At 49.4% G+C, this 23,483-nt stretch overlaps 1 protein-coding gene across 5 annotated transcripts in view; it reads left to right on the plus strand.

The window, feature by feature from the left end:
- Spata13 (spermatogenesis associated 13) overlaps window positions 1–23,379 on the plus strand; it is a 129,168-nt gene extending 105,789 nt beyond the window's left edge. For 4 of the 5 annotated variants that reach the window (XM_006252113.5, XM_006252114.5, XM_039093323.2 and 1 more), the window contains 9 exons: window positions 4,787–4,923; window positions 6,775–6,954; window positions 7,287–7,472; window positions 9,903–10,082; window positions 11,688–11,920; window positions 13,396–13,525; window positions 15,560–15,932; window positions 18,617–18,691; window positions 19,680–23,379. In XM_006252113.5, the coding sequence (XP_006252175.1) occupies window positions 4,787–4,923; window positions 6,775–6,954; window positions 7,287–7,472; window positions 9,903–10,082; window positions 11,688–11,920; window positions 13,396–13,525; window positions 15,560–15,932; window positions 18,617–18,691; window positions 19,680–19,855 (1,670 nt within the window). In that variant the 3' untranslated portion in view covers window positions 19,856–23,379. The remainder of the gene's footprint in view (window positions 1–4,786; window positions 4,924–6,774; window positions 6,955–7,286; window positions 7,473–9,902; window positions 10,083–11,687; window positions 11,921–13,395; window positions 13,526–15,559; window positions 15,933–18,616; window positions 18,692–19,679) is intronic. The other variant, NM_001191686.1, reaches the window with a different exon arrangement.
- The last annotated feature ends 104 nt before the right edge of the window (window positions 23,380–23,483 follow it).

The raw sequence follows: 23,483 nt of genomic DNA on the forward strand, positions 1-23,483 counted from the left end.
GGCAGGAAGACACACAAGGGGTAGCTGAGTGGTCCTGTTAGGGGGAGATAGGTGGAAAGTGGCTGGGTTCTTGTCCTCTTTGGAAGGGAAGGTAGAGTCCAGGTAGGCCATGGGACACGGAGAAGAAGAATGACCTTTGAATATATGAAACATGAAAACCTATTTCCATTACAGTTGTCAGGGCTGAACTTGAAAGGGGTCAGGCGTCTTTGCCCAGGGTTCTTTAGCCAGAAAGTGAAGCCAGCACGGCAGGCAGCCTGCAGAGTATTGATGTAGACGCATACGTGTCTTGCAGCTTGCACTTGGTACCCAGTAGTGATGGGTATAGGAAGGTTGGTATGGTCCTCGGTCCAACTTTTGTCTTCTTGTCTTTATGGGAGCCATTCTTCCCTACGGGCTGCACATCTGCCTCTAGCCACGCCCACCCCAGTTAGCTAGTGGGGAGCTGAGTGGCACCTGGGCCAGTGGAAGCCACCTTGCTTCTGGGGTGCTCGCTGAGCCTGTCCCATGACCCACCTCATTCTTGTAAGCATTTACAGCAGCAGCTCAGGTCACTAGTCATTCGTCCTTGTCACTCTGCAAGCCCATCCCCTGTGAAGTATGGCACCTTCCCAGTGAATTCTTTATATTCCCACTCCTGAAATTATGGATTGAAGATGATAGCTCCTGGCTTTAAAACAAACAAACTGATTTTCCCAGCAACGGGCAGATCAGGTGGCAGAGTCCTCACTGGCCCAACATTGTTTAGTGGTTCTTTGTGGGTAAAGTGTCATTTTCAGGGTTTTGCTCTGAGAGGCCCCTGTGCTTTTCTTTTCTTTTCTTCTCTCTTTAAATCTGTCTCAGCCGTAGCTGAAATGTGATAAGGAGAAATGCCAGTGGTGTTGGGCAGTGCCAGGTCACTGCTGGCTGACATCCAAAGATTCCTGCAGCTCTGAGCCCCAGCCAGATTCAGGGTTTGTCTAGTCTGCTCACCCGCAGTCACTGGCACCTTTTAGCTGTAAACCCAGGCAGGACACCAGGCCTCACTCAGGCTGCTGTTTCCATTACAGACCTCTACTCCCCTTCCTACTCCCTCCCCCAGTTCACAAAGGCTTTTATCTTTAGTGCTCTCCCTGGTGCCGGAGACAGCTGACTCGTGCATACAGAAAAATCTACTCTTATTTCCTGGACTTCCTTCATCAACATCCCATACACATACCCCGGGAATGTGTAATAGACCATTTACGTAATAAGTAGCCTTCAGTTCTGCACCTGCAAGGCCTGTGGCCACAGAAGGGGAATGGAAGGTACGATTTAAAGGACCACACGGTACCATGATTCTCAGACTGCTGAGGTCTGGCTTCCTTAAGACCTTACATCCCTGAGAAGAGGGGGAAGCTTGTAGGTGCTAAGGACTCATATCACACATGTACACACGGATGGCTACCCCTGGCTACCTGGCTACCCTTTCCCTAGAGAGTCAGAAGGATACCAGATTCGGGACAGCGTAGGAGCTCCCGAGCGTGTTCCTATGCATCTTGGCTTTGGGTGCAAGTTCAGGAACGGCTTGATTCAGTCCATGAGGCACTTCCAAGGCAGCTCACTACGCTGTAGCCAGAGCTTACCTGACTGCACTCAGGGGTGGGAGCTGAGGCTTGGAGTGGGAGAAGAGATGAACACTGCAGGCAGCCAGCCACCACTGCAGCCAGAGCGAAGTTTCATCACATGAGCTTGCCCAAAGTTCATGGACTCCAGAGCCTTTACAACACCAGTGTACAGCTGGGCATGGGTGTGGATCCTCAGGACTGACAGGAGAGCTCTGAAAGAGGGGTCATTACAGCACCCTCGTGAGGCTTGTGGGTGGCAGGGAACCCCAGCCTCCGGGAGTGAGACAAGAAAACAAGGGCTTATGGGTGTACCCAGCCAGGTCACATGCTGCTGGAAGAAACTGAGTGGAGCTTAGGCTCTTGGGAGCTTAGGCAGCCCAGGGTGGGTGGCTACAGCAGAGGGGCCTCCTTGCCAACAAACTGCTTCTTCCTATGGTGATGCCTTTTACCAGTCCTTCCAGAACCATGGTGAGTGAGCTCATCTTTCCTTGTTCCCAGCCTGAGGGTGACGTCCATCATGCATGGACTCCTGTTCTGCTCACCTTTCCAGGGTGGTACCTTGTTGTCTGCTCCCTGCAGCAGCCTGGTCTCCGCAGCCCACCACTTCCCTTCCTATTGTAGCGGAGTCACTCAGTCCTGCCCTATCACGTTCTGCACAAGTTACTTTCTGAAACCTACAGTGTAAGGGGACCCTGGACTACAAGCTCATTACACCCTGACCTTGAAACTCAGAAAAAAGCCAACTGGTATCACATTCCTGTGACCCAGCCCTTGGCTGTGGCACGGGGATATGAATTCTAGATCAGCCTGGGCTGTGTAGTGAGACCAGTCATAAAAATCACACACAGAAAGAGCAGGCGTGTCTTGCTGTAGCCCCAGGAGTCTCCTGCCTCCATCTTCCCATCCTCACCTTTCACCCCATGCCCAGAAGCCCCCCATCCACAGGAGATATTCATGGATACGTGAAACCCCAGACCAAACCTGACATATACTATGTGTTTCCTACCTGTGCATAACTCTGATAATATTGAATTTGTAAACTACTCACAAGGTTCAGATGAACAACAATAAAATATAACAATAATAATAAACACATAATGTAGGCTTCCAGGCTATAAAGCTCGGAGTCTGTCTGTAGCACCTTAAGTATAAGCCAGCAGGCAGACATAGGGTGTTTATTTCTGGAAATTTCCATTTAATTTTTTTCAACCACGGTTGTAAGTAATGGAAACCTTTGGAGTTAAAGCTTTGCTTTAAAGGGGTCTGTGGTCATGGAGTCACATGTGATATATGCTTCAGATTTTGCTACCGTTTACTCTTGGTCCAGCGCTATCTTGGTGTCATGGCCTGACAGGAGAGGTGGTTAGCCCCCCTCCTCCCCCTCCTCCCCCCCAAGAGCTCTTCTCAGCAGTATCATTTCCTCTCTAAAGCCTCTGTACTACCTTTGTGAGCCAGTGTCTGGCTCACGTGTTAGACACTGAGCCCCCTTGCTCTCCTCAGAGCTCCAGCTCACCAGCTGCTGGTCTTGGCTCTTGGAGGCAGACGAGCATCCCCCCATGTTCCCCAGCACTCAGCGGACCTCCTGCTGGAGAACATGGTGATAGAGATGTCCCTGCTCCTGTAGCGAGGGAGCTAAGTCAGTATGTCTCAAGCACTCAGCAGTGGTGAGAGGAACCCATTGTTCTAAGAACATCTGTGTACTGTGGTGTTCCAAACAAACCCTACCCCCACCCTTTTTACTAATTACTTTTTTAAAGTGTTCCAGTTCCCTTCCTTTTCCTCCCTCCAAGCTCTCTCACATACCTTTCCTCGCTTTCAGATGTATGACTTTTTCACTAGTTGTTAAACACACACACACACACCTATTCCTAAATACACAAGTGCAACCTGTTCAGTCTGTACATGGTACTGTATGTATGTTCTCAGGTCTGACCGTTTGCTATTGGATAATCCCGCTCTTAGCATTCCTCGGTTGCCTTTAGTTCTCCGTGTGGGTTTAGCTCATGGGTTTGCCCTCCCATCCACGTTCACTTATCCATTGCTCTTGTCCTTTCCGGCTCGAGTTTGGGACTTCATGTCAGCTTTGCTTAGTGCTAGGAGTCACAGCCTCACAGCAAACTCCCAGATCCTCCGGCTCTTACAGCCCTCCTGACCCCTCTTCCGGAATGTTCTCTGAGCCTTAGGTGTGGGAGTGTTTTATAGACTGGGACGCTAAGAACTCTGTGTTTCTATTGGTTGTGGTTTCTGCAGTGGATCTATGTGAAGAGACGTTCCCTTGATGAGGGGCAAGGGCTGCATTACTTGTGGGTGTCAGGCCAGCATTTATGACCTAGTTAGGATTGTGCCGGTTTAGTAAAGTGGAGGCTTTAGGTTCTCTGAAACCCATTACCTCGGTAGCCCTGGTTAAGCCCTCATCTTTGAAACTCCTTTCTGTTTTGGTAGAGATGCCCACAATTTCCTGTTGTGATGCTGGACACCATTCCTTGTGGGTGGATGGATGGACCAAGAGGAGGGGTGGCCCATTCTGACCACGTGGAGACCTCCTGACCTCAGCTGTACTGTTGTTCCCTCACAGGCTGCAGAGGAATGTTTCAGAAGCTCCAACTCTCCAATTCCTCAAGAATAACGCATTGCTTGAAAACATTATCCCATTCCCTTTCCTTCGCAGAGTCCTATTTAGTATCTTAGGTTGGCCTCTAAGCCGTGGTGATCCTCCTGCCTCAGCTCAGGTCAGGAATTGGAGCTACAATCCCCCATACTTGGTGTTCTCTGTGTTCTTCATATCCACACTGGAGAGGATTTCCTTCTAAATCATAAATAATTCCCTCTCCTTTGACTCATAAAATGGCACCATAGGCAATATCTGAAATGCCCTACTTCTAAGGTGCTGGGACACTGGAGCCCAGCTGCTGTTGGCACCAGCAGCCACCTCAGAGTTAGAGTGTCTGTGGAGATTTCCTAACCCTTTCCTTGAGGAGTAGAAGTTGTTGTTGTTGTTGTTGTTGTTGTTGTTGTTGTTGTTGTTGTTAGCTGAGTCCTGTTCTGTAACCATGGCTGGTCTGGAACTCGTGGTGTAACCCGTGTCGGTCTCAGATTTGCTGCAACGCCCCTCCCTCTGCCTCCTGAGTGCTGAGATCACGGATGTAAGCCGCCATGCCCGTGTCTTTTTAAACACGCTTCCTCTGGCTTTTTCCCTGCAGTCTCTTCGGATGGAGGTGCGGAGTCCTCGGCCTTAGTGGATGACAATGGTAGTGAGGAAGACTTCAGCTATGAGGAGCTCTGCCAGGCCAACCCTCGATACCTCCAGCCGGGCGGGGAACAGCTGGCCATCAATGAGGTATTGGAATCCCACATGTACCAGATCCTCAGCTCTCAAGGCTGTGGCTGTCTACTGAGTGTTTACCTAGCATATCCTGGAGCTAGACTCTGCTAGCTGCTGTACAGCACTGAGTCTCTGTCATCGTCCAGGGATATGTCTGTAACTGAGCTTCCCCTAAGCACTTAGCTAAGCAGGTACCGGTCTTCAGGGCTGGCTTTGCAGCTGTTTAAATGTGTTCACTCAGTGGTAATGCCAACACTGCAGAGGCAGAGGCAGGGAGAAGTCTGAGTTCAAGGCTAACCTGGTCTGCAGAGTAAATTCCAGCATAGCCAGGATTACATAGAGAAACCTGTCTCCAAAACCAAGAAAACCAAAAGCAACAACAACAGAAGTGTTCATCGTTACAGGTGATCCTCACAGATCTTCCCTGAGGTAAATGAAAATACTGGCCTGAATTTTAAAGTACCCTTCGGTGTTTGTTAAATGAAGTCACACTGGGCCTGTTATATGCATGTGATGCTATCCACTCTGAAAGCTAAGGCAGGAAGCTCACGAGTTCAAGTCCTCACTGGGCAGCTTTTGGAGACTCTATCTTAAATAAGGGTCGGGTAGTTCAATCACAGAGTTCACCAGGCTCTGGGTTCTATCCCCGACATCTCAGGGGGTCAGGGGTAAGCGAAATGATTTGTTAGCAAATGGCAGGTGAACTAACCCTGTTCCTTATTCCCAGTCATGTTTTGGGTTGGTTTGTTTCTACTACACTGCATTAGCACTCCAACTCCCTTTTGGTGTCTTTCTCCCCCTGTACTCCCCACCAGACAGGGTTTCTCTGTGTAGCTGTCCTGGAGCTCTCTGTAGATCAGGCTGCCCTCAGATTCATAGAGATTTACCTGCCTCTGCCTCCCAAGCTCTGGGACTAAGGGCGTGCACCACCATGCCTAGCTCTGGGACTAAGGGCATGCACCACCATGCCTAGCTCTGGGACTAAGGGCGGGCACCACCATGCCTCGCTCTGCATTATCCCCTTTTGTTTGGAACGCTCTGGAAGACTTCACGTCTTGACACTATGGAGTGGAGCATTTGGAGCATGCCCTCACCAAGGTGTCCGCTTACCACTGTGCAGCTCTGACATCCAGTGTGGTGGCTCAGAAGATTTTTCTAAAGCAACGATTCCACATACTGAGTTTGTTGGGTAACTAGTCTCCAGCTTCCTTCCCTGCCCCAGATTTCTGACTTTTCCACAGCATGAAGCTAGCTAGATGCCTGTGTAAGTTTGGATCATTTTTTTGGATTAGTGGTGTGGAATGACCGTTCTGTTCTCCTTCCCCTTTAGTACTGTGCTCAGGGACTTAAGTGATAACTCGGTGCCTCATCATATGATGCACTTCCGGTTAGACGAGCTCATAGGGGTGTTCTGGACTCCGCTACAAAAGGCCGAGTAAGCAGTTCACGGTGACTAGGTGTAGTAAATACATGCTGGGTTTATGATGGTTTTGACTTAGATGACTTAGCATGATGTGACTCCACTATGAGCCAAGGGGTTCCTGCATAGCCCAGACTAGCCTTGAACTTGTGAGCCCCCCTCAAATTCCTCCCACATGGCAGGATGACAGACGTGTTATCACATCCAACATGTGTACACACCTTTTAAAAGTTGACCCAAGTGGCCCTTTAAGAGCAGGTCACAGAAACCTACCTAATACTGTTTCCCTCCATTGGTTTCATACAACCAGTTTCCCTGGAGAGCACGGAGTTTTGCAGACGGAGTAGAACGCCTCAGCCACCCTTGGCAAGCATACCAAGCCTGCGGCTCCTCTCCGTCTGCCCACTTTGCTAGATGCTAAGCATGTTCTCCTGTCTCCATTGCAGCTCATCAGCGATGGCAGCGTGGTCTGTGCAGAAGCACTGTGGGACCATGTGACCATGGATGACCAGGAACTAGGCTTCAAGGCCGGAGATGTCATCCAGGTCCTGGAAGCCTCCAACAAGGACTGGTGGTGGGGCCGGAATGAAGACAAAGAGGCCTGGTTCCCTGCCAGCTTTGTTAGGGTAAGTGTGGCCCTCTGAGCTGTCCTGGGGTGTTCATGGGCAGGGGATTGCCGTAGAGTTCCAAAAGATTCAGTCTTCACCCAGGCCCAGCTCTTCTGTCACTGTGTTTGATACCACACAGAAGCCAGAGCTGAGGGAAATAGGGCTGGATGGAGTAGAAACCTTAATAATACCTTAGAGCTACTTGGGATTGCTTCTGCCCACGAACACTCATCGAGGGCACTGTGACTTGTGAACTCAGCACAGAGATCAGAGGCCAGGGAAGTCTCCACCTTGGTCCTGCTACCACTTCCTCTCCCCTAAGCCACCTGCCTCCTGTGTGTGGCCTGCAGCTTCGAGTCAACCAGGAGGAGCTGCCCGAGCCCTGCAGCAGCTCCCAGGGGGAGGAGCAGGACGAGGACGCCAGCAAAGCCCGCCACAAGCACCCCGAGAGCCAGCAGCAGATGCGGACCAACGTCATCCAGGAGATCATGAACACCGAGCGAGTGTACATCAAGCACCTCAAGGACATCTGCGAGGTCAGTGTCAATCAGGTTACCACCTCCTCCGACCCAGTGCGTCTCATTAGATTCTCAGGCATGGCACTGGGTTGCTGCCACACGGGTGAAAATGTGGTCCTACTTGGCGATGCCGCCATGGTCTTTTCGGTGATAATTGGTATCAGGAGTCAGGGGGAGACGGTGTGTGACTGTGTAGCAACTGCTGGGATTATGGACACTGACTTCCATGTCCAGCTTTTTATTCAGTGGGCTTACCTGGTTTTGGAGAACTGACCATTAGTCTACTGATGGAAAGCTGGAAGGCTGCCCTCCTGAGCTGGCTGTCATTTTGTGGATCCTGTGAGCTGCATAGCTCTGGATGTTGATGTCAGCGCTGCTCCTTCAGCTCTGAGCACTCAGTGCTGGTGACAAGCTTACGTCAGGACACTCAGTGCTAGTGACAAGCTTACGTCAGGACACTCAGTGCTAGTGACACACTTAAGTCAGGACACTCAGAGCTAGTGACAAGCTTACGTCAGGACACTCAGTGCTAGTGACAAGCTTACGTCAGGACACTCAGTGCTAGTGACACACTTAAGTCAGGACACTCAGAGCTAGTGACAAGCTTACGTCAGGACAGCCTGTTGTGGCATGGATGAGCATGGCCTGATACTGCTTGCCTCCCTGCTGCACAAGCCTGTGGGCTTTAAAGTCACAGTTCCGGCTAACCACTGAGGAGCCCAGACTGTGGACTGCCCTGTTACCTGGCTCAGCTCCTGTCACTATTATCTCTGGGCACACGTCCTCTTAGTTGCCTGTTGCAGATGAGGGAACTGAGACCTTGAAATTTAGAGGAAGGGTTGGAAGACAGGGTGCCCCTAAGCTTAGAATCTGCATTGTCAAAGTGTGTGTTCTTTTAAAATTCATACAAGAATAGAGTGATTTAGGGTCTTGCTGCACATGCGTGAGGATGTGAGTCCGAAACCCTAGAATCAACATGAAACCTGGCCATGGTAGCCGTGTCTCTAACCCCAGCACTGGGAGGCGGAGATGGACAGATCCCATGGCCTCTCTGGTCAACCAATATAGCCAAAACTGTGAGTCCCAGTTACTGAGACATTCTGTCTCTGTCTCTGTCTCTGTCTCTGTCTCTGTCTCTGTCTCTGTCTCTGTCTCTCTGTCTCTGTCTCTGTCTCTCTGTCTCTGTCTCTCTCTCTCTGTGTCTGTGCCTGCCTGCTTCTCTCTCTCTCTCTCTCTCTCTCTCTCTCTCTCTCTCTCTCTTTCACACACCCACCCACCCCCCCCCACACACACACACACGGAGAGGTAATTAAGATCACATGTACCTGAATGGGCAGGCCTACCCACACACCCTTATACTACACATGCATGTTCACGTATGAAGAAGGCAGTGGTTTATTTTTTTATTAAATGGTCAGTTCTGTTTAAGCATACAATGCTACTTAAGGTAACTGTACGTGCATATATGGCCTTTCCTTCCTGTACCACTAACTCTTCCAAGCCAGAGCACAGCCCCGATCATGTGACTAGGAAAGTAGTAGTTAGTTAGATCTTTTGGTAGGCACAGACCTCAGGTGATCTTTAGTAGATGTTCAGACCCCTGTACATAATTATATAGACCCCTGCTATATAATGAAAGCAGGCGATGACGGAGTCCATGGCTAGACGTTCTTGTGTCTTTGCCATGATTTAACAAACCAACCCCACATTGACTCAGGTTATCAGACTTGATAGCAAGCCTTCACACACTAAGCTCCTTCATCTCCCTGGCTGGGAAAGTTAGAATCTAAAAAGTGTGGAATATGAAGGCAGACATGTCACATATCTGGAAGCCTGGCAGTGAGTAGGTAGAGATTGGTGGATTCCTGGCTGGATCTTTACCAGCCAGCCTTGTCTATTTGGAGAGTTCCAGTCCAGAGGACTGTGTTTCAAATGAAAAGGACTTCCTGAGGAAGGACACCCAAGGCTGGCCTCTGACTCTCATCTATGAACATACACACGCTGCACCCTGACACGAATGCATGTATGCACAGTGCATACAGCGACAACACGCATTTGTAAACTCTTCTGTTTGAAACTCACTTCTGGAAACTTGGAAGCCGGTCACATGAAACTTTTCACTTTCATTTTGTTCTTAAAAATATCTATGGCGAATTATAGTTGTAGAAGTATGACTGTCTTCATCAGCCTCACGGAGATAAAAATAATTCTCTCTAATTTACCCCACCTTGGGAATGGTGCTCCATACATGTCATCCCTCAGCACACGGGAGTCTACACCAGAAGGGCTGCAGAGTTTGTGACCAGCCTGAGCTACATAGTGAGAGCCGATCCTAAAATTAAACTAAAATTCAGTCCAAGACTATGACATTGGGCCAAAACACAAGCAGCAACAAACTGTCCTGTTGAACTGTCTCTAAACGACACGGTTTGCTTTTGTTCTTTGCAGGGCTACATCCGACAGTGTCGTAAGCACACGGGAATGTTCACCGTTGGGCAGCTAGCCACTATTTTCGGAAACATTGAAGACATTTACAAATTCCAAAGGAAGTTTCTGAAAGACCTCGAGAAACAGTACAACAAAGAAGAACCTCACTTAAGTGAGATAGGATCCTGCTTTCTTCAGCACGTATGTGACCCTTCCTCCATTAATCACATCCTGTCAGACAATAGCGTAGAAAGATACCTTGGCCAGAGACATTCCAGAGGCTTCTGCCTTGCCTCATGTACTGCCATTAGGTAGATAGGAGTCTTCTTCCCACAAGAGTGAGTGATCCAAGGTCACATGCTCATAGGCAGATGGCAACACAACCTCCGAGGTTCAATGCTGGTGACATGAGTTATTGACACTTACTATTCGACTGACTATAGCCGACAGTAGAAGAGTTCAGAGATCTTATTACTGTGCTTAGGAAATAGTTCTAGTAGTGCTAACAACAGCAGCAATATCCCCTCACTTCCTGGGTGCTGGCCCCGGTGGTTTTCTAGAGGCAGGAGGCTAGAGCTGGCGAGGATAGACCTTTAATTGCTGAGCATGGAGGCTCCTTAGGAAGGCAGTCAGGAGTGGGTCCCTGGGTGTCCAAGCATCTTTGAGACCTGTGTGGCGAGTAGTCTGGTCCTGTGGGTGGCTAGGGAGAGGCTTTGAGGTGAGCAAAAGCAGGGCAAGAGCAATCAGGTGAGTGGCCTCAAGCACAGAAGATCCTTAACTGCTGGTCGCTGCCATGGTCAGCCCTGTTGGGTAATGATAGCCCAGGGTACAAGGAAAAGGAGACGTTTTAAAAGGTATCTTCCAAGGAGTCTGGCAAGGCTAATTGTACCAGCAAAGAAAGAGCAGTGGTCTCTGGTATCTATGCAATGGAGGTAGCAGGTAGGAGGTGGGAAATCACGTGGAGGGGAAGGGGGACTTGGGAAACCTGCTGCATTTACGCTCAGTCAGGCATGCATGGTGGGATGGGGGAAACAGGAAGGAAGGACAGTTGTGAGCGCATGGCCCAACAACTCTTCGAGGCTGGAGAAAAGGTGGTGGCTAGGAATGTAGACTCGCACCCAGTGGCAGGGCTTTTTTTTTTTTTTTTTTTTTTTTTTTGGTTCTTTTTTTCGGAGCTGGGGACCGAACCCCGGGCCTTGCGCTTCCTAGGTAAGCGCTCTACCACTGAGCTAAATCCCCAGCCCCAATGGCAGGGCTTTTTTAAAGCAATGTCTACCTAGTCCTGAGGGAAAGGATTGCTGGGCAGAGGAAAGAGTGCAGCTCCATCCCAGGAGGGCGGACAGCATGAGAGTGGCAGGGCAGCAGTGTGGCTGCCCCTCAGAGTGAGACGGTTGAGAGAAGGGACATGGATGGAACCTTTCAGTCAGAGAAGGTGTAACACGTGGAACTAGCCCCAGGGGATAGCTAGGGAGTGCGTCGGCATCCTGTGGTACCTCCAAGCCAGAGTTTATCAGTGGAAGGAGGGGGTGAGGATGTTGAGCCTCACTCAGAGCATTGCTTTGCCCCTCTGCTGTACCAGCTGCAGGCTCAGGAACTGAGCGAGCACAGTGGTAGGATACCCTCTACCCTTCCTTAGAGAGAACCCAGCTACCACTACCTCCGTACCACAATCTTCCTACTCACCAGCCATAAAGGCCAGCATCAAGTCTGGATTGCCCTACGGTCTTGGCCTGTCCCCCTCTTCTCCAAGAGTGTCCTCACTGTCAGCCCAGAGCCGCTGACTGATGAGGTTGCCTTCCCTTCCAGCAAGAGGGCTTTGCCATCTACTCTGAGTACTGTAACAACCACCCAGGAGCCTGTGTGGAGTTGTCCAACCTCATGAAGCAGAGCAAGTACCGGCACTTCTTTGAGGCCTGCCGCCTGCTCCAGCAGATGATCGATATAGCCCTGGATGGCTTCCTCCTCACACCGGTGCAGAAGATCTGCAAATACCCGCTGCAGCTGGCTGAGCTGCTCAAGTACACCACCCAGGAGCACAGGTAAGCCAGGGGCCACCCAGAGACCATGGAACCAAGCACCAGCCAGCCTGGTGCTTCTGCAACGGCAGGGACAGGTGGTGGTGGTGGTGGTGGTGGTGGTGGTGGTGGTGGTGGTGGTGGTGGTGGTGGTGGTGGTGTGGTAGATTTACTACACGGCCTCTGAGCTTCATGGAAGAAGTTTTTCAGATGTTTACAGTGCTTATTGCTTTAACAGAGTATGTGAAGATATTCTATGACTTCCAGAAATAGAAAAACAAAAGAATTCTATTGGTTTTGGTTTGTTTGGTTTTTTCCTGACAGAGTTTCTCTGTGTAGCCCTGGCTGTCTTGGAACTCACTCTGTAGACCAGGCTGGCTTTGAACTCAGAGATCTGCCTATCTCTGCCGCCCAAGTGCTGGGATTAGAGGTTGTGCCATCACAGCTGGCTCCTTTCCTCTCCCCGCCCCCCCACCCCCCGTCCCCTGTCTCCCTCCCTTCCTCCCTCCCTCCCTTCCTCCCTCTCTCTTTATATAAAACAAAACAAAAAAAAAAGTTCTAGAAAAAAAGGCAACAGCAAAACTGCTTAAATTCTGCCCTTCCTCAGGGACTTTTAACAAAAAAACATTGTCCCTTTTCTTTGCCGGGGTCCACTTCTTGGGCAGTTCCAGTCTTGTTTGTTTTGCCTCCCGCCCTGCCTCTGAGAATAGCCTGTGAAGACAGGACTTGCTCTGCGGACAGTCCTGCAGACTTCCAAGGACTGGAGCTCCCTTGTGTCTGGTCCCCCGCCTCTGCTCTCAAGCCTGTTGAGATTCTAACTCAGTCCATCAGGGTCCTTGCTGTGCCTTCACACGAGCCCAAGTGCTCCCGCCTGTTGACTGAATTGCTGGTTTACAACATCCGCAAAAGACTTCCACTGAGTGAAACCTGAGCGTAACATTTTCTTATAGAGGCACGCAGTGTCCTAGCCTCTGTGTAAATTGCAAATTTTGATTTTAGGGTTTTCAGTACTTGACAGTTTTAGAGGCGTGGGCTGGGGCACTGCTGGAAGACTATGAGGCTGTGTTGTTCATGGCCTTTCATGTCCCTCCTGAAACAAGTAGAAGGTGAGACTCGATGCAGATGATTTTGAAGCAGCTATATATAGCAGAAGTGGCTGTGTCGAAATCAAAACCGAGATCAAGGACAGCTCTCTGTACTAGTGAGAATAATTCACAGTTGCTATGACTAACACTTGGTTTCTGTGGCATTTACTTTCATTCATGGTGATTTCTGGGAAATGAGTGGCAACATTCTTATTCCAAAAGAATTGTGAATCGAGTTCCCTCAGCTCACTTAACCTGTGCACACTGTGGTCCATTCACCGGGAACAATGGCTCCTACTCAGAGCCTTGTCTAGACCATTCGCATACAAATCCGGGGACTGAGCGCCCTTATTTTGTCAGCCCTTACTTGTGAGCTGCATGTCTTGCAATTAAACTGGACTTCCCACTTTGCAGCGACTACAACAATATAAAGGCGGCCTATGAAGCCATGAAGAATGTGGCCTGCTTGATCAATGAACGCAAGCGTAAGCTAGAGAGCATCGACAAGATCGCCCGCTGGCAGGTGTCCATCGTGGGCTGGGAGGTGAGTGCCACTCACACATGCGCAGCGAGGCCCAGTGACACATACTTTAGCTCCCGTGATTGGCGCTGTGCGTTCTGGCTTTAATGGAATGTTAATTTGGAGGGATTTTTGACATACAATGCCTCCAAAAACATTAAGTCTGAGTAGGTGAGGTGGCTCAGAGGGTAAAGGTGCCAAACCACAGATGTGACTTTAATCCCCAGGCCCCACGTGGTAAAAGGAGAGGACTCACCCCTGCGAGTTGTCCTCCAGCCTCCACACGGGCGATGTGACCCACGCGTGACCATACACTTACATATATGCATACACACTACGTAGACAATTAAAAGTAATTTTTAAAAGGCACAAGGACACTAGTACATTGGTTAGTGTCTGGTCCTCTGACCTGCAGAGCCAGTTCCCACACAGTCATAGAACACAGCAATAGGAGCATGGGGGACCCGAGTCAGGTGACATATTTGGGTCCTATATGATTGAAGCAAATTATCTTTTATTGTCTCTAAGTTGAGGAGGAAAACATTACTTCTGAGGCTACATGATCATTATTTAATAGCACAGATAATCCTACCTGATAGTAATGGTCCAATGGGTGTACTTAGCCTTATTTGCACACCCATCTGCATGTGCGTGTGCTCACACATGCACACACATGTCAGAGTATGTTGTGCCTTACCATGTTCACCACGTTCACATTTATGAATGCAGGGAATCCTCTCAGTGCTCCTTAGAAGTAGGCATCACTCACGGGACAGGGAGAAGGCCCTGAAAGGTTTAAGTACCTTCTCCAGGCCCAGGAATCTGGACTGCTCACCTCTGCAGTAAAATGGCAGCTAAGAACAGCCTTTAACATTGTTGCTAAACCAGACATGGGTCACTGTATCTACCAACTAATCAGAACTGGCTTTCACAGACTGAGGAGGTATTGGGTGAGAAGGCAGGAATTGGGCTGGAGTTACTGAGAACAGGGTTGGCTACAGAGAAAATGCTTTTCCCAGGAGCCCTGAGCATGCCTCAGACATCGCTGTCTGGTGATCCCTTGTTTTTTCAGTGAAGAATCTGGGGCACACAATTGCCCTAGGGAAGGAAATAGAAGAAATATTTTGGAATCAAACACTTTTGCCTCCAAAACATTCTGTGTCTTATTGGGATCAAGGGAAAATGAAAATGTCAGAGATGAAGGCCAACTTCATAGCAGACTTGTTAAGGTGATATGGATGTCTGTCCCACCCTAGGTGTTACAAAGGGGCACTTGCTCTCCAACCTTAGATCCTAAGGGGACCATCTCATCAGAGTTTACTAAGTTCTTGCTGGCAGCCTGGCCTTTTGTTTCCAGGACCCTAAGCTAGCTACTCCAGAGAGGAGGTAAACACATGACTCGGGAGCCATAATAGTCGCCGTGTCCCTGTGCAGCAAAATAGTCAGTAATGCCGTGTCCCTGGGCAGCAAAACCTCTGCTTCTCCTTTCTTGTCCTGAAGTCGTCTTTATTAGCTCCCACTCCAGAAAATGTCTGCATTCCATTGTTTGTTTATAGTTTATACATTGGTGTTTGAGGATCTTAGATTCTCTGGAACTGGAGTTGCAGACAGTTGTGAGCCGCCATGTAGTTCCTGGGAACTGAACTCAGGACCTCTGGAAGAGCAGCCAGTGCTCTTGACCACTGAGCCATCTCTCCAGCCCCCAGCATTCCATTACCTTAAGGTGAGTTTTAGATCAGGAAGATACTTTGAGCAGGTCTCTAGATGCCCTTCTCTGACCTCCACATGCTTCACCCTGCCATATACCACATCCATATATGCACTATAAATAAATCCATAGAGATAGGAAATAAAAAGAGATTTCATGACAAGGGACCCATGAAGTCAAGGTCTGAACAGCCTTTGAAGCCCTACCCGGCTGTGTGTAGGGCAGCAATGCCTGGTCTTAGGAAACTGGATGGAATATTCTAGAAAGACTGTGTCAGAGACCCCTTCTGCATCCTTGTTGTTGGAAACAATCTGGTTTAGAAGATTCACAGTGTACGTGCATTCTCTCAGGGCCTGGACATTCTGGACCGAAGCTCCGAGCTGATTCACTCCGGAGAGCTAACCAAGATCACCAGGCAGGGCAAGACCCAGCAGCGAGTCTTCTTCCTGTTCGACCACCAGCTGGTGTCCTGCAAGAAGGACCTGCTGCGCAGGGACATGCTATACTACAAGGGCCGCATGGACATGGATGAGGTGGACATTGTGGATGTGGAGGATGGGCGGGACAAGGACTGGAACCTCAGCATGCGAAACGCCTTCAAGTTGGTCAGCAAAGCCACGGATGAGGTTCACCTGTTCTGCGCCAGAAAGCAGGAGGACAAGGCCAGGTGGCTGCAGGCCTATGCGGACGAGAGGCGGCGGGTGCAGGAAGACCAGCAGATGGGTGAGTCCCTCAGCCGCCTCCTCCACTGGCCTTTTCTGTCCAGTTGCTCCCTCAAGAGCTGAATCTGTGGACGGCACTGCAGGCGTGCGCTCTGTGTAATATTAGCAACGGGGACCCATAAAGTTCAAGGATGTGCTTACTGCCCGTATTCACACCTTACAGATGGAGCACTCTTTCTTCCATATGGCCCAGCTAGGTGTGGACACACACACGCACACAATTCTCTTTATTTCTTCACTTGCATATTTATTTATGCCGCATATGAGTAGTATATGCTGCGTGTGATATATTTGTTCCTGGTAGGGCGATCCATGTGGACGTCAGAGAAAGACATCTAGTGACCTGCTCTGTCACCCTCTGCCTTTTTCACTTGCAGAGGGTCTTACTGAACCTGGAGCTAGGCTAGGAGCCAGCAAGCCCAAGCCATCCTCCTGTCTCAGTTCAACATAGCACTGGGATTACAGATGCGCACATGAGCACACCAGCTTGTTACATGAGCGCTGGGGATTTGAACTCAGGACTGCATACTTATAGAACACACACTCTTTTCCACTCTCAAGAGGCCATCTCCCTAGCCCAGAATTGCCAGATAGTTATCAAGGCTTCCCCTTTATCAGCACTGTTGCAAAACACTGCCCATTCACCTCACTGTCTGGGTCAGTTCAGACACAGTTCCTCCTGTGCTTTTCCCCATTGTGGTAACCGCAGACTCTGTACCACATACCAGGGTGAGCTCGCGCTTCTGACGTCCTGATGTTCTGATGTCTACTTGTACAGGTAGACCATCTATAACCCCAAGATCAAAATCTCGAGCATCAATGAGGAAAATTCCACACCTGACATCATGTGAGGGACCCAGTCAAAAGTATATAGTTTGGAATTATAGGCTGTGTATAAATCAGATAAGGTATCTATGAAACAACTGAATCCTGTGTTTAGACTTTGGTCTCATCCCCAAGATACCTTATGTGTTGTGTATGTGAAAATATGAGGAAATCTAAAGAATGGTGTGCGCTGGTCCCACACATTTCAGAGAAGGGGAACTTGTACTTTGATTCGTCACCCCAACTTCTGCTGGCCTTTTTTTATTGCATGATCTTGTGAGAAGGAAGCTACCATGTGGCATTAACCAATACAGCACCCACATTTCTGTGCCCAGGCTCCAGAGCCACCTACACAGATTGGGAAGGTGAGCAGCGGTGCCTAGAGACCAGGGGTGCACAGGGCTCAGATGGGTGAGAAACGTCTGGGTTGCCCAGATCTCAAGGACCATGTGTCTGGTCTAGCATCACCCACTGCTGCAGAGCCCAAGGGTTAAGGGTGGTCCCGATGTTTCCTGTACCAAGCCACCAGCTTCAGATGTGGCCTTAGATTCCATAGTTGGCCATAGAAAGTGTTCTGAGGCCCTGCGTTGAACTCCATCAGGCCATCTTGCCATTAAAAGTAAGAATTTCTTCAGAAACCACGAGAGCTCAGACCAGTGTGACAGTGTGACAGCACACAATGTGACAGCACACAACTCCCAGCCTCACACATGGGATCCGCTACTCTGTGTGCTGCCCTTTAGACCCCAGGACATCTGGACCCCGGCAGTCCCCATGCGTTGGCTGCCGACCGTCAGACCCTGTTGCGATAAGGCCTGAAGCCCTTCTCGGAAGTGTGCAGGTAGTTACTGAAACATGAAGTGGTGAGGTCACCGGCTCCCGCTTTACTGAGTCGTTCTGCACTGTCTGGTGTGGCTAGAAGTACTTGAGTTAGAGTGTCTGCACTCCTTCTCCTGAGGCCTCATGACAATGACAGAGGCATCCTGAACTCTTTCAGTTTGTTAATCCTCTTGTGTCCTTTGCTCCGTGGGCTCCCGTGGCAGGCTTTCCTCATGGTCCTCCTGGAACAAAACACCAGTCTCTGTGTCTGAGTATGGGGTGGGAAGGAGACCCTTGCCAGTAAGGCAGACATCGAGTATGTCACTGCATAAAGGCAGGACAGCAGGGCCAGCCAAGGTAGAGTGAACCCAAGACAGAGGGGACAAGGGTCAATTGAAGCTGCAGAAGTAGAGTGTGACTCAGCTCTGCCATGGTGGAGCATTGCTCCTCACATCCCACTTTTGTGTCCCACCTTTTACCTCAGAAGAAGCAGCCACCTCAACCAGTGCGGTTGCTCCTCTGCTGTCTTGTCTCTCTCCAAAGCTGGTCTGTCCTCTTTCCTGATACAGCTCCTTTCACCTAGTTGGCCTACCACATGTTGACAGCATCTCCGTCCACTGCACAGCCAGGGTGCAGAGTCCCAGTCTGAGGCTTCAGGCAATTGAGAATCTCAACCCACAGGGTTCTTGGCACATGTCAGCAACACCCCTGAGCCCCTTTGCCTTGGGCTCTCTTCCCAGAGCATCATGCTTTAGGGTGACTCCCATTTGGACACTGACCTGGCAGTGTCTGTCTTGAGACACCAAGGGTCTGTGTGTCACAATTGTACCTCATATCACTCTCTAAAGTACCTGGGCTCAGAGGTTATAGTGAGGCACCCGGTGATACTTCTGGCACCCTTCCTTTTCCTCACCTCGCAGGGTTCTTTATTACGGTCTGTAGAGAAGAGAATGCCGCAGCACTAGTATGTATTGTACACAGTCTACTCTGAAAAGGTTTTCCTGGGTTCTGAATGTAGCCTACATCTATTTCCAAATCCAGGAATGGAAATCTCAGAAAATCAGAAGAAACTCGCCATGTTGAACGCCCAGAAGGCAGGACATGGGAAATCTAAAGGTAAGGTTGGTGGAAGCTTTGCCTCCTTTCTGTGCTTCCTGTGATGACCTGGATGGAGTCTGTCCATACAGACAGAGTCTTTTTGCAGCTCTGAGTGGAGAGGAAAAGCCAGGACTGCCTAAGGAACGGATTCAAATGGACAGGCAGGTGGAGAGTCTCCTTCAGGTTCAGATCCAGGTGCATGAAATATCCCAGGTAGCAATAAAGGCCTTCAGGGCTCCTAGTCTGACCAATGCCCTCTGTTCGTCATGACCCTGGAGGATGATTCCCACTGGTACCCAGTGGTACCCACTGAGCCACCAGTCAAGTAACCCCTTGCATCCTTGATTTGAGGAAGAATCTCTAACACCCAAGTGCTTGCCAGCTACAAATAACTGCACCACATTCCAGCAAAGCGAGGTCTCGACGGTCAGAGCATTGGTAGATAAGAAGGCCCTGGGCTTTTTCTAGAGCACTTCCCCACTCTTGTCCATACGCCTCATGGCCAGGCCACACTAAGGTCCTAGTGCTCACACACAGTGTCTCCCCAGGGTAGATAATGCCAATGAATGCTACCTCATTTATTCTTGTTGCTGCCACTCCTTATTAGAAATTAGGCCACTGAGGCAGAAAAATCAAAGAATTTCCCTCACATACTCGTGGTCAGTAAGTGTGGGGTAGCATTTGGGCCAAGGGAGAATGGCTTCAGGCCTCGGTTCAGAACACGTTACTACTTCCAGGCCACACCAGGAACCCAGTTCTGATTCTTTACTGATCTCTCTCCTGGTGGAAGTTGATCCACTCTCATCCTCTGGGCTTCCTTCTTGAGAGGTTTTGGGTAGGCTTCAGGACGTAACCCTTGCTAGCCCCACACAGGGTATCTGAATTCTTATTTTGTAGGGCAGTTATTAGACGTCCGTCCTCTTGATTCCTTGGAATTAGCTAAGTATTTTGAGTCCCAGTGTGGCTTTCTACTGACTAGTCTGTTCTTCTGTCCTTCCTGAGTTAGGCTACAACAGCTGCCCTGTGGCCCCACCCCACCAGAGCCTGCCACCCCTCCACCAGCGCCACATCACTGTGCCTACCAGCATCCCGCAGCAGCAGGTCTTCGCCTTGGCTGAGCCCAAGAGGAAGCCATCGCTGTTCTGGCACACCTTCCACAAACTCACCCCATTCCGGAAGTGAGCCTACCCAGGGGGCACCTCTGAGGTACTGTGAGGAGGAAGACCAGTTTTGTCTCTTCAGCGTGATGTCCAGGGATGGCTTCTTGCTCAGTGCTGAACACTTCATTTGGGGATCGATGAAGGGGAAAAGAAGTTGGACTCAGCTTTGACCTTGAGAGGCCCCGGCACCCTTGTGGAAGGGAGGAGGCCATGAAGCACTGCTCTGTCCCACACTGGAAGCCATACTCTCCGATGGCCATGATATAGGGACCAGGGCCTCTCTGCATGGAGACTGCTGACTCAGTTATCCCCTGTGAGTTTCCCACTGACAGTCACACTCCTGCTGCAGTTCCAGACGGTATCAGGAGCCTTTCAGTGCCTCAGGAGCAACTACATTAAGGACGGCTTCTGTGTTTGATCTTAAGAAGCTCACTGACCAGTTGGTAGGATGTTGGCAGCCATGGGATAACCTGGGGTCAGATCAGGCCCAGAAGAGACCAGGAAGGAGCTAGAGCCAATGGGGCAGGTGCCTACAGTTCTCTAAGGTGTAGCAGATGCCAGGCTAGAGTGTAGGTCTCACCCTGCGAGGTTCCTTATTCACAAGAGAGTCAGGAGGGAAGGCTGCTGCCACCTGACTTGTCCCTCCCACCTCTTCAAACAGAGGTGACGCCTTGCTCACCCCTCACTACCTAAGAACCTGCCACTCTCGGAAGTAAGGGTGACATGAACCGTTTAACTTTGGTAACCTGTGCAGCAGCAGCAGCCATTTGCATCACCAGTGGGATGATGAGGACACTGGCATCCACAGAGAAAACAAGGGGTGAAACTGTCCTGCTTCTTGGGGAAATGGAAACACCTCTGTCACACGACCCCAAAACAGTAGTACTGGAGGCTATGCCAGCTGGGGAATAGTCTTGATGGCTCCTTAGCTCTGAGAGAGCTGTCTCTTAAAGAGGACTACACAAACTGACACCCACAGAGAGGAACCTTTCTCTGTTGACACTGACTTGATGGAAATGCCTTTCCACTGATCTGAGGGAGACTGGCTCTGCATTTTAATCTACATAGTGGGCTGGTCAGGAGAGATCCTGCCGTGCAGCTCATGCGTTCCTTTTAGACAAACGTGTTCTTGTGTGCTGTTCTTGCAAGGTCCTCACCTCTCATCAGCTCTCCATTGAGACCAAACAAGTCTGCAGTGTTAGAGGTAAAGGTATTGGTCAGTCATTGCACAGTTCACCTTGTCTCCATATCTATGCCTGGAAAACAAATGACGTCACAGCAAATAACCTTGATCCTGGACTTCAGCCCTGCTGTGCACCCTGGCATGGTCATAGGCAGCACTGCTAAGGACAGTAGTCGGTGGCCCCATAGCTGTGTCTGTGTGCTACAAAGTGGTTTAAGTGCACAGAGCATGCGCAGTGTGTGTGTGTGTGTGTGTGTGTGTGTGTGTGTGTGTGAGAGAGAGAGAGAGAGAGAGAGAGAGAGAGACCTCAACTTCAACTGACAGGGAGAGAGAGAGACAGAGAGAGAGACAGAGAGAGAGAGAGAGAGAGAGAGCGCTCAACTTCAACTGACAGGTTTGATTGGTTGGTTTGTGTTTGATTGTTTTTTTGTTTATTTGTTTATTCTCTAATAGAATGTAATTATATTTTAGAAACCACGCTAGTGTACTTTTCTCTGCTCCAGTGTGTACATGCAGCAGTTCCCACAGATGTGTTGTTAATATGAAAATTGCTTTAAAGATGTGAGTAGCCACTGGTCCTGTTCATTTTCACTGAGGATTCCTCTTGAGTCAGAGCCTTGCTGCAGGCTCCGTTTGCTGTTACGGCTGACGACAGTGAAGAAGTAATAGCTTATGTTTGTGACCCATCCTAATATATTTCCCAGCTGCCCTAACTTCCAGTTCCCACCTACCTCCACAGACCTCCTAACAATCCCGGACATCAGGAAGTGTTTATATCGAGTCACATTCAAGACCTGGGCTGGCCCCAGGCGATTTTATACAGCACAAGAAGTGCTTGATCAAATGTCTGTCCCAGGTGACTCTTACTTGGGATTTCTGGGTGATTTTGAAAACTAATGTGTTTTTTAAAGATATAATAATAGTCTTTGACTTTGTAAAAAAAATCTATCTGTATAGCATTTTATTACCAAATACAGAAAGTGGAGGACCTTCAGCAGTTTTTCATTTCAGTTCACCAAACTCCCTTCTTGCTTTAAGGCATGTGCTCTACTTTGGAAGGAAACAGAAACAACACAGAGCCTCCTGCCTGAATGGTGTCTGCCGCTCACGAACAACCTTCCCTCCCTCTCTCTCAATGGGCCAAAAATTATTGGTGATCTAAATTTTGGATGAATTTCGTTTGTCCTATTTTTAACATTCCACCATTTGCTGGCTCTGTTAACGTGATGGAGAGTGTACCTGGTTTAGATTGTACCTATAACATGTAGGCGCCATGTGGTAGGTGAAAACTGATCACAACACTTGACAGCCTAGAGAAAGAAAGAAAGTTCCAGGCTCTGTCCCCAAAAGGAAAGGAGAATGGCATGCAGCTAATCGGACGCTTAAGAGCCCTCGCTGCCGCCCCCACCTGTTCTGATCTTCCTTGCTGCATGGTAGATCGGCCTGTGCAGGTGAGAACCGGCCACCATCTGGCATGCCATTTCTACCCACCGTGCCTTTTACCATCCAATCTATTGAAGACGGATTCCGAATCCTACATTGCTGTTGTTACATGCAAAGCAAAAAGAACGTATTTAATTTGAAACCTGGTTCAAAGCTCAAGTATGGTGTTTTGTTTTGTTTTTTAAGCGCCAGTGCTCCAGCATCGCATGCATGTGGAGATCTGTAACTGGATTGCTGGTGTTTCTTAGGACAAGTCAGTCCTGCTTCCCAGCCAGAGTTTCCTGGAGCCAGGGCATGGCTTCTGCATGATGGCTTCATCACTAATAGGAAAAGCAGAAGTGTCCTCAGGCCAGTGCCAAGAAGTATAAGTCAATGTCTTTCAGCAGCTGACAGACAGGATGTTGGGCACAGTGTGCCCACACATTGTTTCTTCTCAGGATCCAGGGAAAGGGGCGTTTGAAAGATTTAGGACAAAGTAGGTAGAAACTTGTAGCCAGTCTTAGAGAGGGGAGAGAGAAACACCAGCTTGTATAATGTATGTAAGTTTGCTTAGCCACCTCGTGCACCCCATTATTGCCTTTACTGTTCTCCTAGGCATTGCCAATATAGAAAGTACTTTGAGCCGCTTCTGTTATATTTGGGATACTTACTGGTACCCACTGTGCGTGACTTGCCGATCTAGGCTGTGCTTTTGGTGATAACTAACCCATGCCGCGGTGCCATCGTCCGTGTAAGTCAAAGGCTGCTGTAGAGCCTGTGAGCTGGCTTTGACACTGAAACAGGACCTGTGTGCTAGATGTGCATTTTTGCTGAATGAAGGGTTTGTTCGTATTATTTTTAATACTATTGTTTGATTTCTTGTAAATGCTGTGAATCTCTATTTGTCATTTTGTATCTGTATATTAAAATTAATTTGCCAAGCTGGTTCTGGTGATCTCCATAGTAAAGTAAGATAAGACACACTATACAAAAAAGAGGCAGGCTGGGGCATGCGCAAAGCCCTAGGTCTGATTGCCAGCACTGC

Source organism: Rattus norvegicus, chromosome 15 (genome assembly GCF_036323735.1).
Source record: "Rattus norvegicus strain BN/NHsdMcwi chromosome 15, GRCr8, whole genome shotgun sequence".
Lineage (NCBI taxonomy): Eukaryota > Metazoa > Chordata > Mammalia > Rodentia > Muridae > Rattus > Rattus norvegicus.